Source organism: Eleginops maclovinus, chromosome 19 (assembly GCF_036324505.1).
Source record: "Eleginops maclovinus isolate JMC-PN-2008 ecotype Puerto Natales chromosome 19, JC_Emac_rtc_rv5, whole genome shotgun sequence".
Taxonomy (NCBI): Eukaryota; Metazoa; Chordata; class Actinopteri; order Perciformes; family Eleginopidae; genus Eleginops; species Eleginops maclovinus.
This window is the reverse complement of record NC_086367.1, coordinates 3,553,398-3,580,680: the sequence shown is the minus strand read 5'-3', so window position 1 is coordinate 3,580,680 and position 27,283 is coordinate 3,553,398. Positions and strand designations below refer to the sequence as shown.

General features: G+C 39.5%; 2 protein-coding genes across 3 annotated transcripts; one reads left to right on the top strand and one right to left on the bottom strand.

Annotated features, from left to right (window-relative positions):
- Nucleotides 1–3,418: 3,418 nt before the first annotated feature.
- hhipl1 (HHIP-like 1) lies at nucleotides 3,419–13,473 on the bottom strand. Its single transcript, XM_063909143.1, has 9 exons — nucleotides 13,124–13,473; nucleotides 9,494–10,140; nucleotides 9,285–9,428; nucleotides 8,745–9,073; nucleotides 7,248–7,374; nucleotides 6,733–6,878; nucleotides 6,557–6,638; nucleotides 5,340–5,422; nucleotides 3,419–5,230 (listed from the first exon to the last, which is right to left on the bottom strand). The coding sequence occupies exons 1-9, from the start codon at nucleotides 13,412–13,414 to the stop codon at nucleotides 4,674–4,676; spliced, it is 2,406 nt and encodes an 801-aa protein (XP_063765213.1). The 5' UTR covers nucleotides 13,415–13,473; the 3' UTR covers nucleotides 3,419–4,673.
- A 1,658-nt stretch (nucleotides 13,474–15,131) lies between these two features.
- Nucleotides 15,132–21,166, top strand: LOC134881695 (coiled-coil domain-containing protein 85C-A-like). 2 transcript variants are annotated; one of them, XM_063909212.1, is made up of 3 exons: nucleotides 15,132–15,991; nucleotides 18,538–18,610; nucleotides 19,592–21,166. In XM_063909212.1, the coding sequence occupies exons 1-2, from the start codon at nucleotides 15,346–15,348 to the stop codon at nucleotides 18,588–18,590; spliced, it is 699 nt and encodes a 232-aa protein (XP_063765282.1). In that variant the 5' UTR covers nucleotides 15,132–15,345; the 3' UTR covers nucleotides 18,591–18,610; nucleotides 19,592–21,166. The 2 variants fall into 2 exon arrangements, with proteins under 2 accessions (XP_063765282.1, XP_063765283.1); XM_063909213.1 differs by lacking the exon at nucleotides 18,538–18,610.
- The last annotated feature ends 6,117 nt before the right edge of the window (nucleotides 21,167–27,283 follow it).

The window sequence follows — 27,283 nt, the reverse complement described above, 5'->3', positions numbered from 1 at the left end:
ATTGGGGGGTGGGGAGCCAGACGAAGGAGACAAAGTGGCTCCATCCCTGCTCACTGACCCGGGGGTGTCTATCACCGGGTCACCTCCCAGCCTATTAATACCCCAGCTGCGTCCATGTGGAGTGACCTGTTAATGGAGAATACCATAGTGAAAGTATGTGTGAAAGGCCAAAGGGAAGTTAATACGACATTAGAGGCTGAGTGCAACTGTGTTGAACCTTCTGCCAGTGTGTCCGCTCTCTGCTTGTTCCTGCCAGTAATGTCTACTATACTATCCGATATACTTTTAAATATTTTTTAACATCACTTATCCATCTTTTGATGTGAACAATTATTTTATGTTTTTTTTAATGTGTTTTTCACTTTTGTCCTAGTTTTTGTTAAGGCCACGTGTGCCTTTCATGAAATGACAGTGTTGGATGTGTACACAGAGTGGATGACACATGAGGATTTGAAATCAGGATTATCTTTAAACATTGTATTTTTTATTAAATTGTAAATCATTTTATTGAAGTTGATTTCTACAGATATGCTGCCGATAATACATTTCACTAATATATAAAACTATGTTCAGCACTATGGCAGACTAATAAAACATTTAAATAACACACCTTTTACAATGTACCTTTTATACATGATATTTTATTATATATTAAGCATATTATATTATATTTTATTTCATCATATATATATCAGGGCTGTCAAACCATTCAAATCGCCAATAATTGCATGTTATCCAGATAACTCTAGATTAATGGTAATTAATTTCACTTTTTATCTGTTTTTAAATGTACCTTAAAAGGATATTTTTTCAAGTTGTATATGGATTTTAAAAAATTGCAGGTTTCTTATTATTTCAACAATCCAAAACAATAAGTAAATTGAACGTCATTGGCCGGCAAGTGTTAGGGTAAGGGGTAAAGATTAGGGTTATATATTTAATCATACATGTTAATGAAAACTTTCATTCACTCTATACATTGTATAGTTTATTAGCACATCCATATGGCCATCATACTGTATGGTGCCAATATCATCTATAGGGCAGTTAACTTTAAAAAAGACATCTCATTAGTCAATTGTAACATTGTATGAAATGTGTTGTTACCAGGTGAACCCAAACACTGTACATACAATAGTAGCTATATAAGTCTAAAATATACACAATCTGCACATTTAATAAGATGCCCATGTCCATTTTCATAAAGAAAGGTACATTTTAATAACAACAACTGTAGTTGTAACATACATTTTTAAAGCGCTAGACAAATATAATTTAAATGAAAGTACTGCGTTTCAGATGGAGGAAACAATGCTAAGACATTGAAAATCAAATTCGCTTTTTTCTGATTGCTCTGCTTTCTGGAAAATGTTTATTTTGTTAAGAATATTTTGATCAGAGATTCATAAATGAGATAATGCATGAGCCACAGACACCTCACAACATTTGTTACACGTTGTGAGGTAAAAATAACCTTTAAATCCATTCCAATTAAAGGATCAGAGGGTCTTCAGTGGGTTGAAAGATGGTAAACCCTTACAAACAGCACCGGTTTAACAGAGAAACACTCCGGAGTCCTGCTGAAAACAAACCTGTTTATATTAGCTCCTGGAGAGATCACGTTATCTTCAAACGCAACACCATCCAGACATGCTTTTCAGCACTGACTGTGGGGTTTAGTCTTAAAATAATTTCATTAAGGTTTCATGTCCCTTTTCTATTTTTGGAGAATGAATTAGTGGACCATCTGGGTGACAGACTGACACGGAGACAGCACCTTAATTATTCATGTCTAAAAACATCTGTTACTTCTTTTGTCCAACAGCAAACAAATGAAGTTATTATGCCTCCACTACTCAAATTAGAAACGGAGCAAAAGCATTTACCTAATTTCCCCCGGGAAAAAAAAGGCATCTGTTTCGGATTCTGACTGAAAGGACAACAGTGCCACCTGCTGGCGTGACACCAGAACTGTAGCAAGATGTACCACATACTGACTGTGACGCAGGTTTTCCTTGCATTTTGACACACACAACAAAGCATTCTTTATTCTATTTAAGTTTCTCTCATCATGGAATTTCCGATAGGATAACTAAAGTATTCTGATCGTATTCCCATTATGATCTCCAAATATTTCACACTGCCCTTTTAAGTTTCCAGTAATGTAATTTCAAATAAAGAAAACTGTGACACACAGGGGGTTAATATCAGGCTGCATAAAGCAGACTGAAGTGCTCCATAGTGGCAGGCTGAGGGCCACACATTGGCAGGCTGCTGGGGCCTTCAGCTGGGCTCAGGCTCCTGAGATTTGCTGCCCAGCATATCAATGGTGTTCACCACACAGGGGATTTATTCCTTACACAAGAAGTGTCTGCTTAGAATAAAAGGGCTGTCATTTACACCCCTCCACATCCTGCAGTCATGGAATATTTGGGGCTGGTATCATTTCAAGCTTATCTTTATGTTTTTAATTTAAATTATCATACAATATTTTAACAATTTAAAGAAGAATCCAACATTTTGCAGACATATTGAACTTGAATCTGTCTATTCTGAATAGAGGGTGCATGAATGAGTCCTACAACCAAGAAATTAGTTAGTATTTTAGCACTTTTGGTTGCCTCATCTCAATGTCAATAGTGTTTAGTATGAGTTTTGGTTAGAGGCCTGAAATAAGGTCTGTGGTTAGATTTTTGTCTAAAGCCAATACGTGTGTAAAAATGCCAGTAGCTATTTAGCATCTAAATGAGACTACTAAATCAATCTTGCTAAACATGAGCCACCTTTAGCTTAGCTAAGTGGTGAAGTGGATCTTCACTTTTTTACTCCTTGAGATTGCATTAACTGTTAAAAAATCATAAAGTCATGTTAAAGTGTGTAGATTATTCTGCTGAATAAACTTGTTAGTATTATAGTCATGTGTTTGCCACAATATTGCAAAATCTGTTGGTAAAATCTTATTAGCTTTAGCCAAGGGAGCCCTTGCGATGCTAACTTCTGGGTTGGCATACAAAAATATGTTATCACTGCACTATTCTATTATGTTACTGTGTGAGCAGTTTATATATTGCAGTTATGCAAATATCCACAAGGGGCTAGTCTGGAGCTGCTTGTGTTTGGTTTTAACTCAGTGTGGACCTGGTTCAAACTTTTAGAATTTGCAGGCTTTGTAGGCTACAGTTCAAGCTTAGTACAATGCTTATGTAAGCCAAGCTGAAATGTGCTGCCAGGTCCCAGCAGTTCCGGACTTCAGACCAAAGAGCAGCACTCTGAACTCTCTGGGAAGTGGGGGACTATAATGTGAGTTTACCTAGGCTACATGATATTAGAATACTTTGTTGTTTTGCCCGTCTGTAAACTTTTGAATACATTGTGCTTGGAATTGGATAAACTCTTCCTCAAACAGAACAAACTTAACTTCAATCAATGACATTTTATTAAAATAGCGCAATATCCAAAATTACAAATTTGTCTCAGGTGGCTTTACATACAGTCTGTACAGTAGGAAAAACTCCCAAAGAAACCCCACAATTAACAGAAGAGATGTTATTAAACCCAGAGAGCGACGTACAATAGATGTCATGTGTTCAGAATTAACAACAATACGGAAATGATAATGTAAACATATATGAAAAAGATTAACACACATGTTGTCCAGGTATAGGTAAAATCGTATACTAAAATTATGACATCATAACATACCCATACATTCATTCGAGACTTTTTTGTAACAAATCACTGAGATTGTGCCAAACATATGTTTAAATGAAACATTCAAGACTGTCGTGGACAATCATAAACTATTATATAAACATTTAGAAGAGAATGGATGTTCCACTACTGGCAGGTACAAAAAGAGGGAAGCCCCCACTGCAAAAGTGTGAGGTCACCTCTGGAATGCTTTGATGATCTGCCATATCCCTGCTTTTCAGAGAAACATCTTGCTCTTGCTGAGAACAATAAGTCCCACACCCTTTATTCAAAACATATTGTAATGTGGTTGCAGTGTAATCTACAAGATTTCCCCCCCTTTCCCTCTTTAATGTGTTGGACTGACATCAAGATAAGGCACATGTTGGCTCAAACATTCCATTATAGCTGCTGAAAATATATGAATTATTATCAAAAAGTAGTTATTTTCAGTGGGCTTTTTCATGGGAATGAGAACATTGTCCATTTTCTATGAGTCAATTGAAATACAAGCGTGTATTTCAATTGACTCATAGAAAATTTGAATCAGGAACACTTTATGTTTATTAATTCGCAATTCTCTCAGTCCTCAAGTTGCTTCTAATCACCCAATTATTGGTGTTCACTCTTTTAGTTACCAACAACATTTCCTACGATATGCAACAGCCAATTGTCCCACAATTCAGCTCCAGTCAGTTCCTAGGTCAAAAGGCTGCTCCTTATATCCTGATCTTCATCAAATCAGCACCAGTGTCTAGACCGCAGGTGGTGAGTTCCTTAAAGAAGGACCTCCTCTTTACGATATCTGATATCACAATGGGGTCTAGTCTCCAAAGACAATTCACATTTCTATCATCTTGTGCACATGATGCAAATATTCGTAAAAAAAAAGATTGGTCTCTCCTGATTGAATTACATTTAGGATGGATTTTTAAAACAACAGGTTTAATGATGGTTGCTCGGATTTCATAGCAGTCAAACATTTAGACTTCTATAATGTGGTCCGAGTTGCCACAGATCACTCCAGCGTCTTCATAGTGGGCACAGTTATGAGTCCCCACGCCGGCGTGTTGGCAGTCCAGCAGACCGGACTCTGTCCCGTCACACTGAACGTCATCCAGAAGAATCCGCAGATCCTTCCCTTCCCCGAACTCAGAATTCTTGGCAGCCTTCAGAGCCCGTTCGAAGCCCAGTTGCCGGCAAACCACTTCAGCGTTCTTGATTGTCCAAAGGTCGTCACATACGGTGCCCCACTCCCCGTTGACGTAGATCTCTACCCTTCCCCGGTCGCTTTGGCCTTGTTCGTCCCCAACCAGCCTCACCATTCCATTCTGGAGCTCAGGCACACTCTCCGTTCTGGTTTTACCTTTTCTGCGTCTGCCTTTCCGCCTGGGGGGTTTGGTGGTTGTGGTGGTTGTTGGCAAAGGGGGGGTAGCATCCGGTAATCCGAGACGGTCAATGAGCTCTTGGAGCCAGTCGGAGGAATCTGTGGGTTGTGACTCAGGCTTGGCTTTGTGTGGTGGTTCAAGTCCAATTAATGCTAATGGGGAATGAAAAAAAAAACATGAGACAAATATCAATAAAAACAGATTCATGTCACAGATTGAATACGTTTTTAATAATTCAGTAGTGTTTGGCTGTGGACTCACTTTCCTGAGGAACAAACTTGATAAGGTTACTTTTCACTCTGACAGGAAGAGGGTCATAATGGCATTGTCTTGGTGGAGCGCGTCTGGAAAACCACCAAAAACACAACAGAGTGAAAAATGTTCAAACTGAATTTTTTAAAAGTTGCACAAGTTTTGAACTCAACTCTGGGAAACATATGTGTTTCAGTGACACAGCCATGTATGTTCAGCAGGATAAACTCTAAATTATTTATTTTGATAACGAATGGAATTGCCAGAAGTAAAAGGCTAACAACAGTCTATAAACAAACTACGTCATGGTCGCATAGTACGGCTAAGCCCTCCGCGGCTAAGCTTACCGCGGCTAAGGCTAATGTTCTGCTTGATGACGTTCAGTAGTCTCATTTAGACGCTTGTTATCAACCGCTGTTTTTAAGACACATAGAAGTTTCTGACATTCACCAGTGAGGTATTGGTTGAAATACTTTATGTCGTAGAACAAAAAGTTAACAAATCAAAGATACATTAAAAAGACGTCTTCAGAACTAGGGAACCAAAAGTGGTAAAGTGCTAACTCATTCCCGGGTTTTAGGACTCAGTTTTTCACCAATCTACTGCTTTCACATTTCAGCCAACACTCCTTTAGTTTCCCCTTCTCTACAACAAAAAAAGAGACAGGCAGTATAACCTCCTCATTCAGCAGCACTGGGAAACTAAGAAAGCACAGATCTAATCTTACATCCAGGCCCAGTATGATCTCGGTACTGCACATCCCCCGGGCCGACAGAGAAGAATGACAGGCCTGTGTTTGTAATTGTGAACAGATGTGTGTCTTACATATCCATTCCACAGAAACAGCCTAAGCCTGTCAATACTCTGCACAGTGAGCAGTTACTGAACATGACACATGTTTTATTTTACTGTAATCAAGTGCGAAAGAAGAAAATTAATGACTATGTTACGTGTTGTATAAAACCCCGTTTCTGCCACAACTTGGGCTATTCCATAACACCCCTTTCAATAGACCAAACCTCACTGGTCAGTAGTCTGTCAGATCACCGTGTCTAACTAAAAGATTGGGTGGTGGTTCTTTGGAATATTATAATATGCAATTACATTATGTTTATTACACAAGTTCTGCTGAAAGTGGAATTCCTGGACAGTGTTATTGCTTCATCATAGTGTGTCAGGAATATCTTGCTGTAGCACAGAAGTAGTGCATTATACATTGTACCCACCTTGAGGGGTCCACAACTTTATAGACGACTCCTGAAGGGGATGTAGCACTCGGTACTCCAGTGGACATGAAGTACAGCTCACCTGATTAAACAACAAACTATTAAATCAAGAGCATATTGATAGCTAGATAAAGTTAGATTCCGAGTTTGAGTGTATGTGCGTGTTTATGCATTACCAGCTTCATCCTCTGCGAAGGAGATGATGTACTGGTGGTAGTTGTTGATGATTCCAGGGAAGGCACAGGTCATGCCCTTCCCCATACAGATCTCATTGTACTTCCATTTCCCTGTGTTTCTTTCTTCCTGCAAACTCATCAAACGCCTGTAGAAGGAAAACAAGTTTGTGAGTGTGTGTGTATGTTACATAATGGTGGAGCGTCATGGGAACTTTTAATCATTTACAAACAAGTATTGCCAAATTCTACTTTTATGTTTACATGTAACATGTCCCAAGTGCATTAACTTGTTATTTATGATACGATAGGTCAAAATTGTTCTTGCATTACATTAGCTCCATTTGCAAAGCCAATGGACACATAATTAAGACAAAAAGGAACAAACATTTGACCTCAATCACTGAGTACCATATGTTCCAGGCCCTGTAACTTTGCATTTGATCAGAAATTAAACTCCCTCTTGACTGGTGCGCTAAAGGGTGTCTTCCTGTATTAAATACCTATATAAAGCTTACCCGCTCATGAAGTCTCCAAATATGTACATGCCGTTTATGTTGGGGTATTCACATCCCCGGTAAACATAGCCCCCAGTCACTGACTTGCCCATCTTGTGAGGGTACGCATAAATAGGGAGGACATCATCTGACAAAAAACCCAAAAGTCATTATTAGTTTTACTGAGTTTCTCCTTTCTCTGGGCAAGACATTTCTCTTTACAGTGACGCCAATTCAAAGAACTGGCTATTCTTTATTTTTGTATTATCAGCAGTAATAAATATTAATAGTTTGTATATTAAAATCCTTTTCCAGCTTTTTTGATTGTAGATATTCAAGGTCCAAGTATTATTGTAAACTAACAGAGCAATCACAGAAGGACAATGCAGTTTCAACTATTAAAGTACACCGGAAGTTACTAGTGGTAATCTACAATATGTCAAGTAAATTAGTCATAGGGGAGAGTGGGGTAAGATGAGCCATGTTTTAGTTATGTTGTCCTCTAGGCACGGAAAAATGAGATAGAAGAAACAACAAACAACAACAACAACAACAACAACAACAACAACCCTTACTACAGGATGTTTTCTTTCAATCAATATTGAATTTAACTACACAAGACCAGTTAACCTTAGCTGACCTACTGAATCATGTGATCTCTTGCACACCCTACCTGCTAAACTCTTCTCTCTCCAGCTGCTTGGTACAGAAATGTTGTTCTTTCTACAATGTCTAAACCATAAAAAATAAAAATAAATCTGAGACTTAACTTAACTTCAGTGCCTCCTTAACCATTAAGGTGAACCACTGGCTCAGTTTACCCCACAGCATTTGGTTCAACCACACCCACTTTTTTGGACAAAAACAGTCTAATTTAGTCCTTCATGCTAATCTTTAGCTAAATGATTCACATGGTTTTACACCTTGCTAAATAACCAACATGTATGATTCATATTTTCAGAACTGGATACATTTGCTTTGACAAGTCATCATACCTGACATGTTGAAAATGTACTTTGACAAGCAAAACCTGGTTTATTGTGGAAAAAACATATTTACGACTTTAACATGTGCTACTCCCCATCACAGCCAGATAGAAAGGATGGGTGCTTCCTGAATGTATGGTGACATGACAACAAAAGTACACTGTTCTTTAGATAAAGGGGGTGGTTCAATTTACTCACTGGCTCATCTTACCCCAATCTCCCCGAAGTTAAAGTGATTGACATTCAACATTTTTCGAATTGTCTATTTCTGCTTTAAAAACAGGAATTTCTCTTAGGGTAGATGCTTGTTAATTTGTGCCTTCAAAAAGTCCCTCTGACACCCTTTCGAGTTGGATTAGTTCTACTGATGAGTTCATGACCTGAATGACTTCATGACTTGAATGAGAATTGAACAATATTTCAACTTGCGACAGTGCATAAATGCTTGTGTGTCTTTGTCAATGCATACAGGTTGCCATGCAGTGTGAAGCAATTCGTTTAAAAACCATTGGACTGACCAGAGCATGCCTACCTAGCGAGCTGTTGGCACACAGCTTCTTATCGTAGCAGGAGAAGCCTTCTTTGGCTCTCCAGCCGAAATTTCGACCTTTCTCGATAATGTCTATCTCTTCAAACTTGTTCTGGCCCACATCCCCACAGAAGATACGTCCTTTGCCCTCTTTGGTCCGAGAGTCACCCCGGTCCACGGAACACCTCCACATATTACGCACACCGTAAGCATAAACCTCTGGTCGAGCCCCCCGATCATGTACAAAGGGGTTATCTGGAGGGATTCGGTACAATGGACCTCTTTCATTGTCATCCACATCAATGCGGAGAACTTTACCCAATAGAGCTGACCTAAAAAAGACATGGGAAGAGTCATATTTTACCCCAAATGCAGAGAAACATGCATTTACTCTTCATAAGTATAGACGAAGTATGATAAATTATGAATAAAATCTGATCTGACAGTAGGAGTAAGAGTCTTTACAATTTTTCTAAAGTGTGGTTCATCCATTTTTCCTTTAGATCATTTGAGGGTGTCCTGGAACCTTTCTGGAATTCTTACTTGTTCTGGGCATTCCCATATTTCCCAAATGGATCCCCTGCCATTCCACCATCCCCTGTAAAAATGTACAAGTAGCCATCATCTGCAAAGAGTAGTTGCCCTCCATTGTGATTGGATGCTGGTTCGTCAATCTCTAGAATAACCCTGGAAGAAAGTGGATATCAGACAACAATAGACCAGGTGTAGGACACGTGTTGGTCCATACCTACCGCTCAGAGGCATGATCCACCACATTCATGTCATGGGCTGACACATGAAACTCACTGATCCTGATCCTCTCGTCAAAACCCACCTCCACTGAGTAGTAAACATACAGCTTCCCATTGTACTTGTGCTTAGGGTGAAAGGTAAGACCCAGAAAGCCCCTCTCGTCTCCTTCCCATGAGGACGTTAATACTGCCTTGGTTATGTTCAAAAATGGCTTCTCCAGTTTGGATCGGTCAGGAAGGTACGTCCACACCAAGCCCACCTGTTCCGCCACAAAGAACCGGTGTGTACCGTCATTGGCGTGCACCATAGCTAGCGGGTTCCGCAGCCCATTCGCGACTTCTTCCAGGCACAGCTGCAGACAACCGTCCACGTCTGACTGGACATGGCCCAGATTCTGGGTGAGTTTCTGGTCACTGAGGAGGTGTGGGTAGCAGTAGTCTACGTCGTCTAGCTCCAGGTAGCGGCAGAGACGTGTCTGGTCTTCTTTGACTTTGGCTATGTGTGGGTCTTCAGACAAGAGAGGGATGGTGGACCTGCACTTATTCCAAAACTGAGAGCAGTAGTCAGGACAAAGGCCAGGAATGGTCCTGATCGTTGTGGTGGGGTCTTCAGCGTCAAACAGATGAGCTGCATATGGAGAGCATTCCTGGGCAGAAAGAAGTGGGAAGGAAATAAGAGATAACGAGAGAACGAAAAATATAATGCGGTTTTTGGCCTCGTTTGAGTAGCAAAATAAACACCGATATAAGTTGTTCAACAAAATGCATTTTAAGGTGAAATTCTTGTTAGCAAACTATAGTGGTGAAGTGATGACACATTTTTGCAGGCTTACCGGGAAGTTAACATCTCAAGTGTTCCTTTGACAAAAAGCAACAGGAATTTTCCACTGGATTCAGCAGGATAATCTCCACATAATTGCCAATTCTATGTTTTAAGAAGTGAAAATGCAATGGCCAGAAGTCAAAAGCTAAGGTTAGGCTATAAACTAACTACATCCCTATTGCATGACTTCAAATTACCATGAATAAGCTTACGGCGGATTTGTGTACGCCATGATGATGAAGTCTCATTTAGTCACTTGTTAGCAACTTTTTTTTTTATGACACAGAAGTTTTAATTGTGCACAAGTGGGGTATTTATTGGGACTGTACATATAGGTAATTCCTGGTGTATATTATCTTGTAGAACAAAGCATGAGACTCTCTTAGGCTTGTGTGAACCACAGACTTTATTTGATGCTACTAAATAAAAAATAAATAAAATGCTAACACATTTTGGGTTTTAAGATTCAAAACATAAAAGACATTGGCTGCAAAAAAAAAACTAAATATGTTAGTTGTCACCTGGCATTATTTTAGTGAGTTCACCACCACAATCAGCGCCTTTCACATTACCCTAAAGTCATTGAATCCATTTTTTGCATCGAACATTATAGGCGTACATAATGAGATGTTTTTGTAGCCAATAATCATTGTGCATTGTGCACGTACAAGCATTGTGGCTGAAGAGGTAGTGGTACGTGTGTCTTTGTGAACCCCAGATTGCTCCTGTAGGCTGAGCCACTGGTGGGAATGTAAATGAGCATTAGATCACATCATGAACATGCACTTTGCATGGCAGCCCTCAGTGTATGCATGTGTGTGAATGGGTAAATGTTAGCATGTAGTGTTCAAGTCTTTGAGTTGTCGAAAGACTCAAAAGGCACTAAATTAAATTAATTGACTTTATCATTGAAACATGTAAAAACTAAGATATATTAAATAACTGTCAACTAACGTAACAGGCACACTGTATGAGCTGGACACACAGGAAGTGCACGCTTATACATACATGCATGTATGTCATGTGTAGAAGTTGCAGAAAGCAATGGTATCAGTCAGCCTCAAAGAGACAGTTCAATACATACATTTTGCATTCTGTTATTTTTTTGGGGATGGAAAAAGTAATAGTTAATTTTGAATAGGCCTAATTTAAAAGGATACATAAATTAATAGGTTGTTTCATGTTGCGGTATGCCTGCAGATCACTGCACTAAAAGGGTAAGTGCCCTTTTTGTCGAGTAATGTTGGTCTTCCCCCCATTTAAGGAAATGTCCTTTATCTTCCTCGGTCAATAAAGGAGCCTACATAAAATACAAATCTTAAAGGCGGCCACAGAGGGTGGAGCCCATGGTGGTGACTGTTGTGAGATTAAGTGATGCCTGGAATACTAATTGTATATGATATCATTTGATAAGATAAGTGGTACACCCGCCCCATAATAAGTTGCTCAATCAATATCTCAGGTGTCAACGCGTCCAAGCCTCTCCTCTCTACATCTCCTCTGTGTGAATGCTGGAGGAGTTTTTCTTCTGCTCATCAGGGAACCTCAAATAGAGGAAGCCTTCATGTGTTGTACATTTACTGTAAGATAAAACAGTTATATAAATCCTACTTTAAAGTTTTGACAGCTTTAAGTTTCAGTTTAAGATACAGGCGGATGAAAGACACTTTGGTTCCAATTTAATAGTGGTGACCCATTTTATCCATGCCTTTTGCTCCCTTTTGAAAGAATAAACAAATGCTATCATTCCCGGATGATTTACATAATCTTATAGCCCCTACAATTGATCACTCAAACCAATTTTAAGAAGCTGGCACTTGACAAAAGCCATCAAACATTAAATGAATGATTATGGACGTGAAAAAAGTTGGGGAACTTCTCATCACAATAATTATTTTAACATTTTCTGACTCGCAATCCATAAGCCTTAATTAGTGATCCTTAACTTAAAGACACTAACATCCAATCTACCATTACAACAGCTTGCATTTCAACTACAACATAAGAAAAACATCAATCAATGATTTCATAAATAATTATTTCCAGTGGTAAAACCATCCAGGATCCACAGGAAACTAATTAACATATATTTTAATAGTATTTCCTATGGATGCTGGATGGTTTTACAACTAATCCCTAGGAAATGAATTATAATTGATTTAATAAGTTATGTTTGATAAATAATTTAGTCAGTGGTGGAAAGTAACTAAGTAAATGTACTAAAGCACATACTTCTGAGGAACTTGTACTTCACTTAAATATTTTCATGTTATGCTACTTTATACTTTTACTTTACTACATTTTGGAGGCATTTTTTCACTTTTTACTCCACTACATTTTCTAAAACAAATACAGTTACTAGCAACTTGCTGGTATGAAATTATAATACAGAATGTATTTTAATGTTTTGCTCTACTCCACTACATGTATTTAATCCCTTTAGTTTCTTTACAGATCTGGATTAATGATGGTAAATATGATCAACCCTTAAATCAGACTTTAGTTCACCTGGAGTAAATCCAGCAGCTACCCTGCAGTATACAAAGCCATTCAAACTAGCTGCACCTTTACCAGCTCTGAGAACACTTTAATGATCAATAATTATAAAACATATCAGATATATTATTCTGAAAAGACTACTTTAGCGTCGGTAATTTAAGTAGATTTGGATGCTAATTAAAATAGTTTTAATAATTTCTATTTAATAGATCCTAGCCTAGTGACAGCTTTGAGGGTCAGTGTGGTGGCTGTTGGCTCGGACTACAGGCGGGTGATGGAGACGTTCTGGACGGCGACCTTTGTCCTACCTGGCAGATCATCTCCAGCACGAACCCAGCGCAGTTTGCATATCCGTAATAATCAAAGTTATCCATGATCCGGTAGTACTTCGCCATCAGCTTCTGGTCCTTCTCATAGTCACAGCAGCCGAACTCCTTGTACATGACGCAGAACTGGAGCTCCTGCAGCGGTCTGAAGGGGGGCTTAAAGTCCAGACACTGCGGGTGTGAGGCTGCAGGTGCGACACACAGCACCACAACACACACCGTGAGGATCTGCAGGACCCCCAGCCCGCCCGGGACCCGGACACACTGCCTCATCACGGCTTGCGGTGAGGATTCTGCAAGATGATGCGACTTCCGGTGTGCACTTTGCCCATTATGTGGACCTCTGACGTGGGGAACGTGACCCGCAGTGACTCGCGCTGTCCCGGGACAAATAGGCAGAGGGGGAGTCGAATACCAAAACAAGAATGCTAGCAAGAGTCAATATCAACGATATTATTTTAATAGTAATAGTTTTTTAAATCAAAATCCTCTCAAAATGAAATGTAATAAAACCAAAATTGTGTTTGAAACATAGTAAATAACAAAAGGAAATTGTTGTAATAACATCAACAAGACTGATAGTTAATACGAGCAAAATAGTTGGAAAATAATAAATAATAACACCAAATTCAGCCATAGAGTAATATTTTACTATGGTAATAACATCGGAAAGAGTTACGCTTATTGATATAAAATACATAAGCGCTAGTTAGTTGGTAAGTTAGTTCAAAGTTCATACAACCTTTGAATAATAGTTAATAATACAAATAACATAAGCAAAAGTAATAGTTAGTGGAACAATGTGACGTTGTTTTTACTCAGTTTCATATGTTCATATCAAAGCACGCAGTGCATTGTGGGACTATATTATTTCTGTTTTGGTAGATTTTTATCCTGGCGTGATATCTGTTGCAACATGTTGATGTTGAATAATCATGCAGTTTCTCCTGAGGCCAGCAGATGGCAACATTAACCAACATTTGACGCCTCGATTAAACTGTCGCCATAATAACGAGATAGCTTTTTAGTCTTGAACACTGCAGGTATTGGTCAGTCATTGAAAAGGGTGAGATTAATTAATTTAAGAAGTCAATGGATTTATTTGTATATAGCATCCAAGCAAAGTAGGCCCACACCCAACCTCTGTTTGATGAAGTGCACTTATTTTAGTGATTTCACTAAACTAAACTAAACTAAACTATTTAAAAGAAGAACAAAAAGAGAGAAATAAGAAAGAAAGAAATGTCTGCTGTACTATTTCACATGCTTGTACTTGAATAAGCCTATCCAAGAAAATCTTCCCATGGTATGGTAAGCCTATATTTATTCATAAATAACCCAATAAAAGCCTTGGAAAGAACATGCACGATTATAACAACAAAATATCTGCACAAAAAAGTTAATCATGAATATAATTAAAAAATATTTGCATTAATCCAACAACAAAACATTTGCATGAAAATTACAATAAATTGATGCACAACATAAACATATAACTAAATGTTTAATATAACAATAATAAAATGTGCATGAAGGACTATGACAATAACACAATTGCATCAAAAATAAAGATAACAATAATAAACATTATTATAACAATATACCATTGGCATGAATATCAATATTATACTTTTGCACTAATATAACAATAACTCATTAAAATTGTCATAACAAAATCTAAAATGTAAATGAATTAACAATAATACAATTTGCATTAAAAACAATAAGTACATTTGCATGAATGCAACAGTAAATACCTTTGCTTCACCTAAAGTGACTGATCCCAGCTGTCAGTAGTCAGTGTGCACCATGAATATTACAGTTTTCTTTTATAAAAGAGCTGCAGTTGATCAATAAGGCAGTGTGTGTATGTGTGTGTGTGTGTGTGTGTGTGTGTGTGTGTGTGTGTGTGTGTGTGTGTGTGTGTGTGTGTGTGTGTGTGTGTGTGTGTGTGTGTGTGGGGGGGGGGCTGGCTGCCTATAGAGGACACTGTGTAGGATACCTACTCTCCCCCCCACCTCTCTTTCTCCCCGGCTCCAATCTCGGGCTGCAGACAGCATGTCATCGCGTCTCAGAAGACACTGAGACAAATGACAGGGAGCTGTGTCTGTGGCCCGGTGTGTCAGCTGCCATGGATCCGATTTAACTTAATTTAGGCCACTGATAAGACTCTGATTATCAGACCAGAATTAGAAGTTGCGGAGATGGACGGGGCGGATGTGAGCCAGCAGCCCGACGATGAGCTGCTGATGCTGGGGAAGGACGACCTGATCCGGAGGCTGAGGCGCTTTGAGAGCCTCAACATGGACCTGATCGTGGAGCACGGAAACATGATGAAGGAGGTGAACCGGAGCCTGCAGGTGCACCTTCACGAGATCCGGAGTCTGAAGGAGGCCAACCAGAAACTGCACAGAGAGAACCAGGAGCTCCGGGAGCTCTGCTGCTTCCTGGACGATGACCGGCAGAAGGGCAGGAAGGTGTCCCGGGAGTGGCAGCGCTTCGGCCGCTACACGGCAAGCGTCCTGTGGAGGGATGTCGGGCTGTACCAGCAGAAGCTGCGGGAGCTGGAGAGCAGCCAGGAGGCGCTGAGGACGGAGAACACGGAGCTGAAGGAGATCCTCCTCATGCTGGATGAGGACAGGAGCGGACCCGGCTCGCGGAGCTCCATAGACAGCCAGTCCAGCCTCAGCAGCCTCACCTGCCCGGCGCTGCTGCGGGACGCCGGGGATGGGAGCAGCTCATCCAGCACCGGTAGCGCTGGGAGTCCGGACCACTCTCACTCAGTGCCTAAGGGGAAGATGGGCTCCATGAGGCGGGCTGCGGACCTGCACAGAGGAGCCGGCCTCAGTGGTGAGAGATTATCCGTTGTTAACTAACAGAGCTAACTAGTAGTACATTTACTGAAGTACTGTTAAGTAACATTTGAAGGTACTTCTATTTTACTTGAGTATTTCCATGTTACGCTACTTTAAATAGTTCCACTCCAATTCTTTTAAAATGGAAATAAAGCAATAGTACCTACTCCACCATATTAATATTATCTCTAACAATTATCTTTAAGTCACTAACGAGTCAAATAATTTAACCATTTTTAAAAAAGTCCATCAGAACTTTGTTTTTCTCCAAGAGTAAAATGCTACTTCATGCAAGAATATTATCTAGAAATGTCACATATATAAACATAATCATATACATCCTTAAAGGCATTTTTTTGCACTGTTTACTTTGACTTTTTATACTTTAAGTACATTTAGATGATAACACTTTTGCACTTTTACTTCAGTAAGATTTTGAATGCATTTTGACTTGTATTGAAGTATCTTGACAATAATGTATACTTTTAAACAAGTTAGGCATCTGAATACTTCTTCCACCTCTGCAGAGGTCAGCATGAAAGTGTGACCTGAGCTATGAATACTCTGTCACAGTAAAAGTCCTGCAATCAAAATGTTACTCAAGTAAGTGTACAAAAGTATTTGCATCTAAATGTACTTAAAGTAGCGACAGTAAAAGTATTCATTGTTTGATTGGTCCATTTCAGAATAATATCTCTGATATGTTTTATAATTATTGATCATTAAAGTGTTCTCAGAGCTGGTAAAGGTGCAGCTAGTTTGAATGACTTTGTATACTGCAGGGTAGCTGCTGAATTTACCTACAGGTTACCAGTTATGCAAAATCTACTTTTTCACGTCTTTTATCTATAAATACGTGTTAAGTCAATCATCTAGCAGAGGGGCCAGCAGCACCTCATTAGCATTTAAAGCTACAGACACAGAATCAGCACTTTTGGAACAGGGCTGAGGGGTTTATGACATGCCACAATAATCTGTTTGGTGCTTCAGCCAATCAGAGACATGTTCTGTTTATAACTGAGACCTATTTTACAGTATATTGTTTAAAACGAGTATTATAGGGGACCTTTAAGTATAAAACCTGACTACTTCTTCCTCCTCGACCAGCCATAATTGATTCTTTGTGTCTCTCAGTCTGTGTCATTCCCTTTACATTTAACAGTCATTGTGCTGACTGACTGTAACTCAAGAAGTCCTCTGTCATTTGCTCTTAGTCAGTCAGCATTGTCTGCGTGTGTGTGTGTGTGTGTGTGTGTGTGTGTGTGTGTGTGTGTGTGTGTGTACCCGTGTGTGTGTGTTACCCTGAGGTCAGCACAGTCGGTTTCAGTGACTTTGACTGCATCACAGAGGTCACTACCTTACTGCTAGGTGAACTGAACAGAAAACACTAACATTTAAGTTTAATTTATCGTCATTATGCAACACAGGGTGTCGGTCAAATGCCACTGTAGCTAAGTACATCATCCTACACACAAACATCTATATTCAAAGACATAATCTAGACTAGAGACAGGTAGTGCTGCCAGATACAGGACAAACAGCTGGGATAAAATCCCCGCCAGTGTGAATATGTGAATTAACAGGATATAAAATCACTCCTCATCTAACTATGATAACTTAATTTTCTATTCAATGAATGTGTTTCTTGAGATGTATTCTTATGAAATACAATATAACTTAATGTTCATCTCATTTGGGAAATCCTGATATGTATGACCATTTTTGTATTATTTTTACACACCTGGAAATGGATTAGGAGCAATACATTAATACAAATAAAAGCATAATTCAATGCACTTAAACAGGCTTGCTTTCAAATCTTTGAAGACAGTGGTATTGATGGCTGCTGACATTATCCTTTTTTTCATCTTTAACCTGTTATTCTATATATATTTAGCAAAGTAACCTTGTCAATGTACGGCCTAAAAAACAGAAAATATGATGTGATTTGAATGATTTGTTTGACACTGCTTTGTGTATACTCATTTTGCAGACGCTCTGTTTTCTTTAAAAAAAAATCTGTCTGTATATATACATTTTAATAAGACTACACTCGTCATACATATATAATATATATTTAAAATGTATTTATTTTCACCACCAGAGAGCGACGTAACCACACCTCACTGCCACAACACAATATCTAGCAGTGATTCATTGCATGGGTCTGTGGTTACAAACCACAGACTGCATATCAAAACCAACGATTCCATGTTTTTTAAGGCTACAAAACCACAACAAAAGGATAAATCAATACTCTACATGTGCATCATGTTCCCAGTATGTCATCATATCACATTATGATGTATCTGTTTCTTTAGAGATAGTGTCACGATTTGTCTGTTTGTCTGGGTTTTATTTTGAAAAGTGTGCACTCCCCTATGTCTGCTTTTTCTTCCTGTCTCTGTGTTCCCCTCCTATTTGGTTACCTGATTGTGTTGACCTGGTGCTCCTGTGTTTTTCCTCCCTCCCCACCTGTGTCTTGCCTTTGTGATCACTGTTCTTGTATTTAAGTTCTGTTGGTCCTTCTCTTGTTGTTAGATCCTCCGTTGATTTTGGATGTCTTATGCAGGAAGAGAGCTCCGTTTGTTTAGTTCTCTGCCTTGAAATAAAGGTATTTTCCGTTTAACCCTGTGTCTTCCCTGCATTTGGGTCCTGCCTGCTTGCTCTTTGTAACAGAGAGACATTTTAATTCAGCTTCAAGTCTTAATTTGAATGGTGGCTCACAGAAAAAGTGTAATCTACTTGACCTTGTAGCAACAGAACGTCTTATCCACCACCAGTAAAACGTATTTGTAATGCCATCCAACAATAAAATGTTTTACGTTACAGCAGACACCGACATATACATTACATACAAATATAACCCTACAAAAACACACACACACACACACACACACACATACACACACACACACACACACACACACACACACACACACACACACACACACACACACACACACACACACACACACACACACGCACAGACACACACACACACACACACACACACACACACACACACACACACACACACACACACACACACACACACACACACACACACACACACACACACAGGACCGTTTGACTGATATATATGTGTTATTGCTAATATTACTGTTGTGTTGTTAGTGTGAGTCTTCCAAGTATTATATTATGATTATATATATATATATATAATGATCAGTTTTGTCTGTGGCAATGTGTTGGGTACCTTCATGTCAATAAAGTCTTGGAATTATAAATAAAGACTTCTTTTTAAGACTTCTAATATTACATTCATACGTCATGCTTATATTTAGAAGTCTTTTATCCAGTGCACCCAAATATGCTTTCATCCTTACTTATTCTTGTAAAATCCAAGTCGCCCTATCTTCTACACATAAAAAATAAAAGAACAAAGATGGATGAAAGATAAATGAAAATAAAAGCACAGGACAAACTGCTTCGTTTGAAGTGGGGAAGCCATTCTAGATGCTGTATCAGGAGCTATACATTTCAAGACATTAAAAATGGTCAACCTTAGCTATATGCACTGTCTGCAGGGCGGTCCACTTTCTGTTATCTCACTGTGTCCTTTCTCCCTCAGGTGTGGAGAAAGCTGGATGAAACTGCTGGATCCAGCAAAACTGTTTTAACAGACCTTTAAAGACCACAGGTGAGCCACCAGTGGTCCCAACATCCTTACACTACTCCTCTGGACTGGAGACTTTTCAGCACAGTGTATGTTCTCTGTCACACCAGTGTCTACTCAGCCTGAAGACAACCTGCGTCATAGTGGATATCCCGTCTTGCAAAGCTACCGAGACAGACAGTCACACCTTTGAAGCACGTGGACCCACAACAGCCACTCTTCTACTCTGGCTCACAGACTTGTGCCGTGTGGATACTTTCCTTATCACACTGCCCTGTCGTACACTGTGGACACTGCGCAGTGTGTTCATTTCAACCATGTGGTGTTGTTGTCTCAAATCGCACACAGCGGCAGTGCCATCGCCAGAAGTGATGATTGCTGCTGCTAGCTAATCATTACGTACTGCTCAATTGACCCTATAGTATATGGATAGCTTTTTCAACACCATTAAATAGGTACGTTAATAAATGAATAAAAAAGGCCCCATCTATAACCACTAGTGCTGTGTTCACGGGAGCAAACAAATCACGGGAAAAGTCAAAATTGCACTGCTTGTTTTGGTCATTGAGTTACACCTTGTGATGAAGTGATCCTCTGTGAAGCGGCATTTTAGAGAGTGAAGAGGGCTGTGTAATATATATATATATATATATATATATAAATATTTCGGTATATAAATATTTATTTAGGTAACCATAGACCAGCATGACTTGTATTTCTTAATAAGCTGTATAAAGCTGATCGTATTTTAGCAGAACTGAACACATTGAAAAAGGCCATGTGTTGGTGATCGTAACATGAGGAAGTACTGTCAGAAAATGTACACTAAAGAAGTAATAGTACCAGTGATTCAACAGGATACTTCAACATCTGATGATCTGAACAACCAATTCATATAATGTTGGGTAAGTTTAACCTACAGTATAAAAATGCATTTTGTTTTACATACTGTTTCCAGACCTCTGAATCCATACCAGCATCTCCAATTGGTTCAATAGTGAATAAGTCCAAACAAAATGGCAATTAATTTAAATAAAAAATGTGAGGTCAGATACATTTGGAGTAAAACATATGTAACAAAGCATAGACAGTAAATCCTTAAGTAAAGTACATTGATCATTGTGCCATTATATAAGGAAACATAACTTAAATACTCAGAAATATGTGGTATTCAAATATTTGCATCTTTTTAGTTCCACTTTTTATTTGGGAATTGCTTTCAGTGAAGGCCAAAGTTAGCAGGGAAGTTTCAGTGATGGCTGCCATTCTCCATTTACTCACAAGGTGGAATCATAACTCCATATAATGGAATCTGGACAGCGTGAGATCAGTGTGTATCATGTGTGGATGTCTGTATTGTTGGTAACCTAAATGTACCCTTAAATATTCCCTGTGTCTCATTAATGCACATATAAAACCCACTTTGTATATATTGTAAAATAAAATACCGTAATGGGATCAAGAAAGTATATCTAATTTAATCAGATGATGTGAAAAATTCCCTGAGTTGTGTTTTTCCATTAAACATACAGCCATGATAAAGTTTCCCATGTTTATTTCTGCTTATGTCAAACAATATCCTGTATGTTGAAAGTGAACAAATCTTAACACAACCACTCAACCCCATAAGTGAGTTACACTAAAGGTTTATATACAAAGGTATTAATAAGTATAGTTACTGACCCTTTGTAAATAAAAGTGTCCTGTCTATCAGACACATTCATACTTTGTTATATTAACTGTGAACAGAGGAATTACAATAGGGAAATTACATTACAGGTTTTATCAAAATTAGTTCTGATTATGTCCATTAGAGTCCACTAGGACCTACTCTAACAGAACCATTGTGTATTTGGGGTATTTTTGTTATCTCTCCAAAGGGGGTGACATTTATTTACAACCACCGCTGCATTTCACCAGAAAGTAAAGTTCAGTCAGCCAGCTCCTGTGAAATGCATTATTATAGTCTTTGACTTCTTCACTCCCAACACAAGGAAATGGCAAGATCAGCACAGTGTGGGGAGAAACCATGAACCCCCCCCCACCCCCCCCCGACCCCCTGCCCCTACAGGAAAGTTGATTCAGGAGCTACAGCGGGATCCTTAGGTAGAGGCAAGAAACAGGAACATTCTATATTATTAGCAGCAGACCAGCGGCCAGACTGAGCTTCAGATGCAACCTCGTGAAAAAAGCAGCACATTCAAGTAAGTTTGTCTGTAGGCCCACCCTGAAGTTAGCATCCATAGGGCCCACTCGACAAAATAAGAGAAGCGTAAATGCAACGCCAGAAGTATTATCTAACGTTGGGCTAGGAACAAACTAAATCATGTCTTAGCATCACCACCGCTAAGCAACCTCCTTTTAATGATACATACGGCTTCAGACATTCCCCAGATATTGTGTTGATTGACGTATTTTATGTTGTAGAGCAAGACGTGACTTATCTTGTAATAGCTTTTTTTTGGAATCTTACCAAAAAGGAATGTAAAAAAAACATAGAATTTGAGGCGTGGTAGCTCGTAAATGCCAAAATGCTAACGAATTTCCAGGTTAATGACCCATTCCTGCACCACTCTATTGGGGTATGTGCACCCTATGGGTACTTTCGATTACTGCAGGAGGTAAAACATTAAATTAAAAAAATATAAAAAATGCTCACTGCACATTATCCCTTAAATAATAACATTTAAGCTCAGCATTACTTACACTGTATGTTATCTGACTGCGTGTTCCACAGACACAAGCACTCTTAACACATGCAAAAAGTGAAATATAAAGCTCAGTGCTTCCTTTCTTAATTTCTAAATGAAGAGTTCACTAACATGTGAACAATGATTGTGTCATTTAATCTTTAAACCATTTTGGTATGGCTCTCCAGAGAGAAATGTAATGTCTATAGCACATTGTGAAAGATGATTAGCATTGAATGACCCCTGCTGGAGTTATGGATTAAATCGCAGGGTGAAAGCTTTTAAAGCAAGCTATGAAGTCAGACTCATAAAACTGTAACTGCATTGTTTACTTTGCATGGAGCAGGTGTAAGAGGGTTAAATGTGGTCCTTAAACCACAGCCTAGAGCCTGTAGTTTCCACTTTAACAGTTATTATTAAACTCTTATCTCACACCCCTCTCTTGTCCGCATGCTACTTTCGGCTCTGCTGCCTATTAATTAACAACATCCATGAACATTTTTTGTAATACACGTACAACACTTTTGCCATGAAATGAGTTTGATGCTGTGTTAAGAGGTCTTGCTGTCCGGCTTAAATGACCAGGCTGCCCAGTAGGCAAAGCTCTAAAATATCACTAAACCTCTGTATCTGTGATCTCACCAGTACAGAAATAAGTACAGACACACAACATGAGATGGGTCTGGGGTTACCCTCGGGGTCAGGATGAGGAACTTGGACAATTTTGAACAGCTTGTACAACAACTGCTGATCCTTGGCATTATAGGAGTTGGAGTTGGTATGCACATCTGGAGGTGGTAGTGCAGAGACATCTAGCTTAGGGGAGCCAGAACATGCAGGAGGTAAAACATGACCCATCTATCATGGGTCCGCCTTGGCAACCACAAGAGGAGCTGGACAAAACTGCTTGACAAATGGAAATCCCAAGTAGTACCACAACCACCAGGTCCTGAATATGTTTGGTGATCCCCTGACCAGAATACTAAATGTTTGCCTTGAACCCTTGACAATGAGGTATCTCACAAACAACTGTCTAGGTTACCAGAAAAGTGTTCTGTTTGGCTGTATGGATGATCACTCACGTTTTTGGGGAACCTCTAGCTGTTCCCCTAACACAACCAACATTACATTTAAATGTACAACCCCAGAATCCTAAGGGCAGATTGCTATGAAGTGTGTTAAATATTATTCATGCTCCCCAGAGGATTAACCAATTGGAATAATTTAGGGTCTATGCTTCCATACTCAAGTCAACCTTTGATTACATTTAGATCCAAAATCTTTCTGGTTCTCTAAAAAAGCAACAATGTGTTTATGGGTTTAATTTGCTTTAGTTCAGGTGTGGTGATATTACCCTCAAGGCCTAGCGTTCCAAACCTATGAGGGCCAAACGTTCATTACGGGGGGCAGTAACTTGGACCCGGGGGGTCCCTGGTTTTAGTCCTTGAATGGATCAAGTGTGGAGCACTAATACCCAGACGCTGTATACTATATAATACTTGGAAATGTTAACAATATTTGCAGTGCTTCTTTAATTTGAATTCTCCATGGCCATTTCATTTTCATTTCTTTGTGAACATACAGCCTTTTCCTACTCAGCCCTAGAGTGATAAATACCTTGAAACTTAATTTATAGGATGACACCGAAAACATAAACGTTCAGAAACGTATACTTTTTAAACTGCCAGTAGAGACACACAATATAGGGCATTTAGTCCGGTGTTCTTGTTTAATCTCTTTCTCTCTCTGAACCACTTTATTGACGTTCTCTCCAAACAAAAGAGAAAAAACAACATGGAGAGGAAAAATTGGGCAAAGTGCCGGAGAGTGCACCTGGGACTCCCAGAAGGTGTTAAAACACCAGGAGCCCTCTCCCACAAAGCAGGGGAGGGATCATATTAGGCTAGCAGGTGCAACCTTCACATTAAAGCAAGAACTAAGACCTTCCTAATAAATGCCTTTATGACTGCATCTGTTTTCAAGTCCTGTGGTGGTAATGTCAGCGAGAGGGAGGAATGTTTTATGGGGATGGCAAACACACCATTTACGAGTGGTATAAACAAGTATGTTGTACAGAAACACTATAAAGCCAGGAGAAAATACTCTAGCTCTTAGAGTGGATGAGATTCCCCTTCTAGTGCTTTAGGGCAGGCTAACCCCAACCCCAACCCTGGGCTAAATACTTTCACTTCACCCTTCAAAGCCAATAGCTAAACATTGTAATTGTGCAGTGTTTCCTAGACCTGGGAAACCATGCTAACATGCTAACTGTGACTGTAAAACGTTTTGTATCCAACAATACAGTATGTATAACACTATGCCTAAACTATGACTGGTTCCCCAGTTGAGACTGACCAATCGGACCTTTGTAGGCAGGCTAACCAAAAAGCATGACTTGACATACCCATAATATCTTAAATGTACATAGTTATTTGATTAGTGTGAAGAAACTTCTTCCTCTGCCTCAGGTTAATGTAAACAATATGATAAGTGGAAAATAAGAAAGAAAATTGGACACAGTTTCATTCAACCAAGCTTTTCAATTAATGCTGGGTGAAGTGTTGGCTGCACTTTTTTATTATTGTTTCTGTGACAATATCTAAACAACGTATCACCATTGTAGTCTGACTGGAAACCTCCCACTGGATTTTATTATCTATTATCTTTTTGTTTGACTTTTTCCACTATGAACCTAAACCAATAGATTCTTGCTCTCACACTTTGCATGAATGAGCGTCACTGCTCAGTCTGACAGGCGTAGCTCAAGAAGAACTACCCCTGTATGGCGATACAAGTACAAAATGTACCTCCAGCATCATTCAGTGTCTGCCTTCAGATCTGCTCCAACCAGATCTTTGTGCTGATTGTTTCTCTCAGTTGAAAAAAAAACATTTCCCTCCAATTTCTGCAGCACGCTTCTCTCAAAGTTAAGATATTTTCAGTGTGTGAGTGACCGCTGAAAAAAAGGCGGTGTGCTTATAAAAACATTGTGGCTGTTGAGCCTTTACATCAGACAGCTACATGCAATGGCATACACTTTCTCCTCATTGGAAACAATTGAAATAAGCTAGAACTCTATGTGAACACAGGCCCTTAGTAAGCCCTTAATGCTTTAGTTAAGAAGTTCTGGTGGCACATTTTTAAACGCATCAAAGCATGGTATATAGCTGGCCTTGGGCTTTTCCAGCTGCACCGTTTTCATGAGGGGCTGCTTATTATTTTGATGTATCAGTCTTGCCATCATTAATTTATCGGTCAAGGCTGTTTCATAGATAATGACAAAGAACAAGAGTTTATTCCTGTTGTAAAACAGCATTTCCAGTGACCTCATGAACACATCCTCACATCTCCTGCTTGTTTAGATACCTAACTTCATTATGGCTAACATTGTGGTTTGTTCACTGAAAGCCTGGGTTTGTGTTTATAGCAGCAACATTGTATTTAAGTGACTCAGCATTTGAAACTTCTCTCTGTCTGAGGTCACTGTCGAAGATCTCGGCTTGTGGTCTTGCTGCTGTTTGTATTCAAGGGGGGTTGGGGGGGGACATTTTATGGTATCGCACCTGTTTGTTTGCTAAAGCCATGACTCATTTGCATTCATGTCGAATCGTTATAGATTGTTGTTTGACATCTTGTTCTCATTTGTTGCAGGCTGTAATGATACACCGTGAAATAACAATTCAGTCATCTCTGAGCTTCTTTGCACGTAAGCTTGTGGTTTCATGGGTTTATTCTATTAACATGTAACATGTTTACCCGTTGCGAGAGTCCCACAAATGTCAGTACACATAAAACTGTCATTTCTGCGTTCATGACATCATCAGGAGTCGATCACAGCTCGGTGAACTTCACCATCTTCTCTTTAAGCTGTGCCTGCATGACTGCTGCTTCAAGCGTACCTGTAAGCTTTTTGACATCCTCCTCGATCCATCTTTTTCACATACAGTATGTTGCCATAATCATTTTTGTCATGTGGATGGTCTACGTTGTATTTTATGATGTTGTTATTCCGGGAAGGGTTCCTCATCAATCATGACTTCTGGGAGCTACTGAGGAGAAGTTTCCCATGTTAATAGTTTCTTTTGGGAGTCTTTCCTTATGTGTATGCTGTGTAGTTTTTAAGGTCCCCCAAGCTTTACATGGAATTTTTGAAAGTGGGCTATACAATCACAATTTCATTGATTGAGGTATGTATAATCAGTGCCCAGATTGATGACCCTTAGATATGTGTCATGATTTCTTGGATGGAAATCAACTTCCGGTGTTCCTTCTCAGTTGCACGTCCCTCTTTGACTCTGGGGCCTTAATCTACCTACTATATCAATAAAGTGTACAGTACATCCCTTCCTGGACCAGCAAAAGTGGCCAGGCTGTCCACAGCCCAAGCAATCTTGCTCTGCCTTCTGAAGAACCCTTCATAGATTCCGAATGAATGAACAAATGTGTAAACAGGATCCCATTGAGCAATAAACTCAGTGCTGTTTGCTAAACTGTGTGATTGAGTGTGTTTAGGTTTGAGTGGTGTGACAGAGGTAAGACACCTCCTCCTTGGAACTCAGATGGGCCGGTCCCGCTTGGACAGACGATGACCATGATTCCTCCCTCAGGCCCGCTGGGAAAGAGAGGATCCTCTTGAAGTACGACCCCAACTACGAGGCTGTTGAGGCGTGGACAAAGTATTCAATTATACGACAGAAAGTCGTAGGCAAATGGCTCAAGAGTTAGACAACTCAACAACGCTCTTGGCCAAGGAGCTGTTGCACGTAAGAAAAGGGGCAGCCAGCCAGCGATGGAGAGGCCTCTTAACCGCTATGGATATAGTGTCCATGTGTGACAATTTTGAACCTTACTTCACAATGTGGACGTCAGGGTGGTTGATAGGCATGATAGATTAGTATAGATATGATAGGATAAGATATGATAGTCTGATATATTTGGCATTTTTCTAATCAAGAAC

Coding starts and splice junctions, on each gene's coding strand:
- hhipl1 (XM_063909143.1), bottom strand. CDS start 13,414: ATGAGGCAGTGTGTCCGGGTCCCGGGCGGGCTGGGGGTCCTGCAGATC. Junction 9,429..9,493: donor GTGGATCATGCCTCTGAGCG/GTAGGTATGGAC, acceptor ACTTTCTTCCAG/GGTTATTCTAGAGATTGACG. Junction 5,423..6,556: donor AAAGTTGTGGACCCCTCAAG/GTGGGTACAATG, acceptor GTGGTTTTCCAG/ACGCGCTCCACCAAGACAAT.
- LOC134881695 (XM_063909212.1), top strand. CDS start 15,346: ATGGACGGGGCGGATGTGAGCCAGCAGCCCGACGATGAGCTGCTGATG. Junction 15,992..18,537: donor CAGAGGAGCCGGCCTCAGTG/GTGAGAGATTAT, acceptor TCTTGTTGTTAG/ATCCTCCGTTGATTTTGGAT.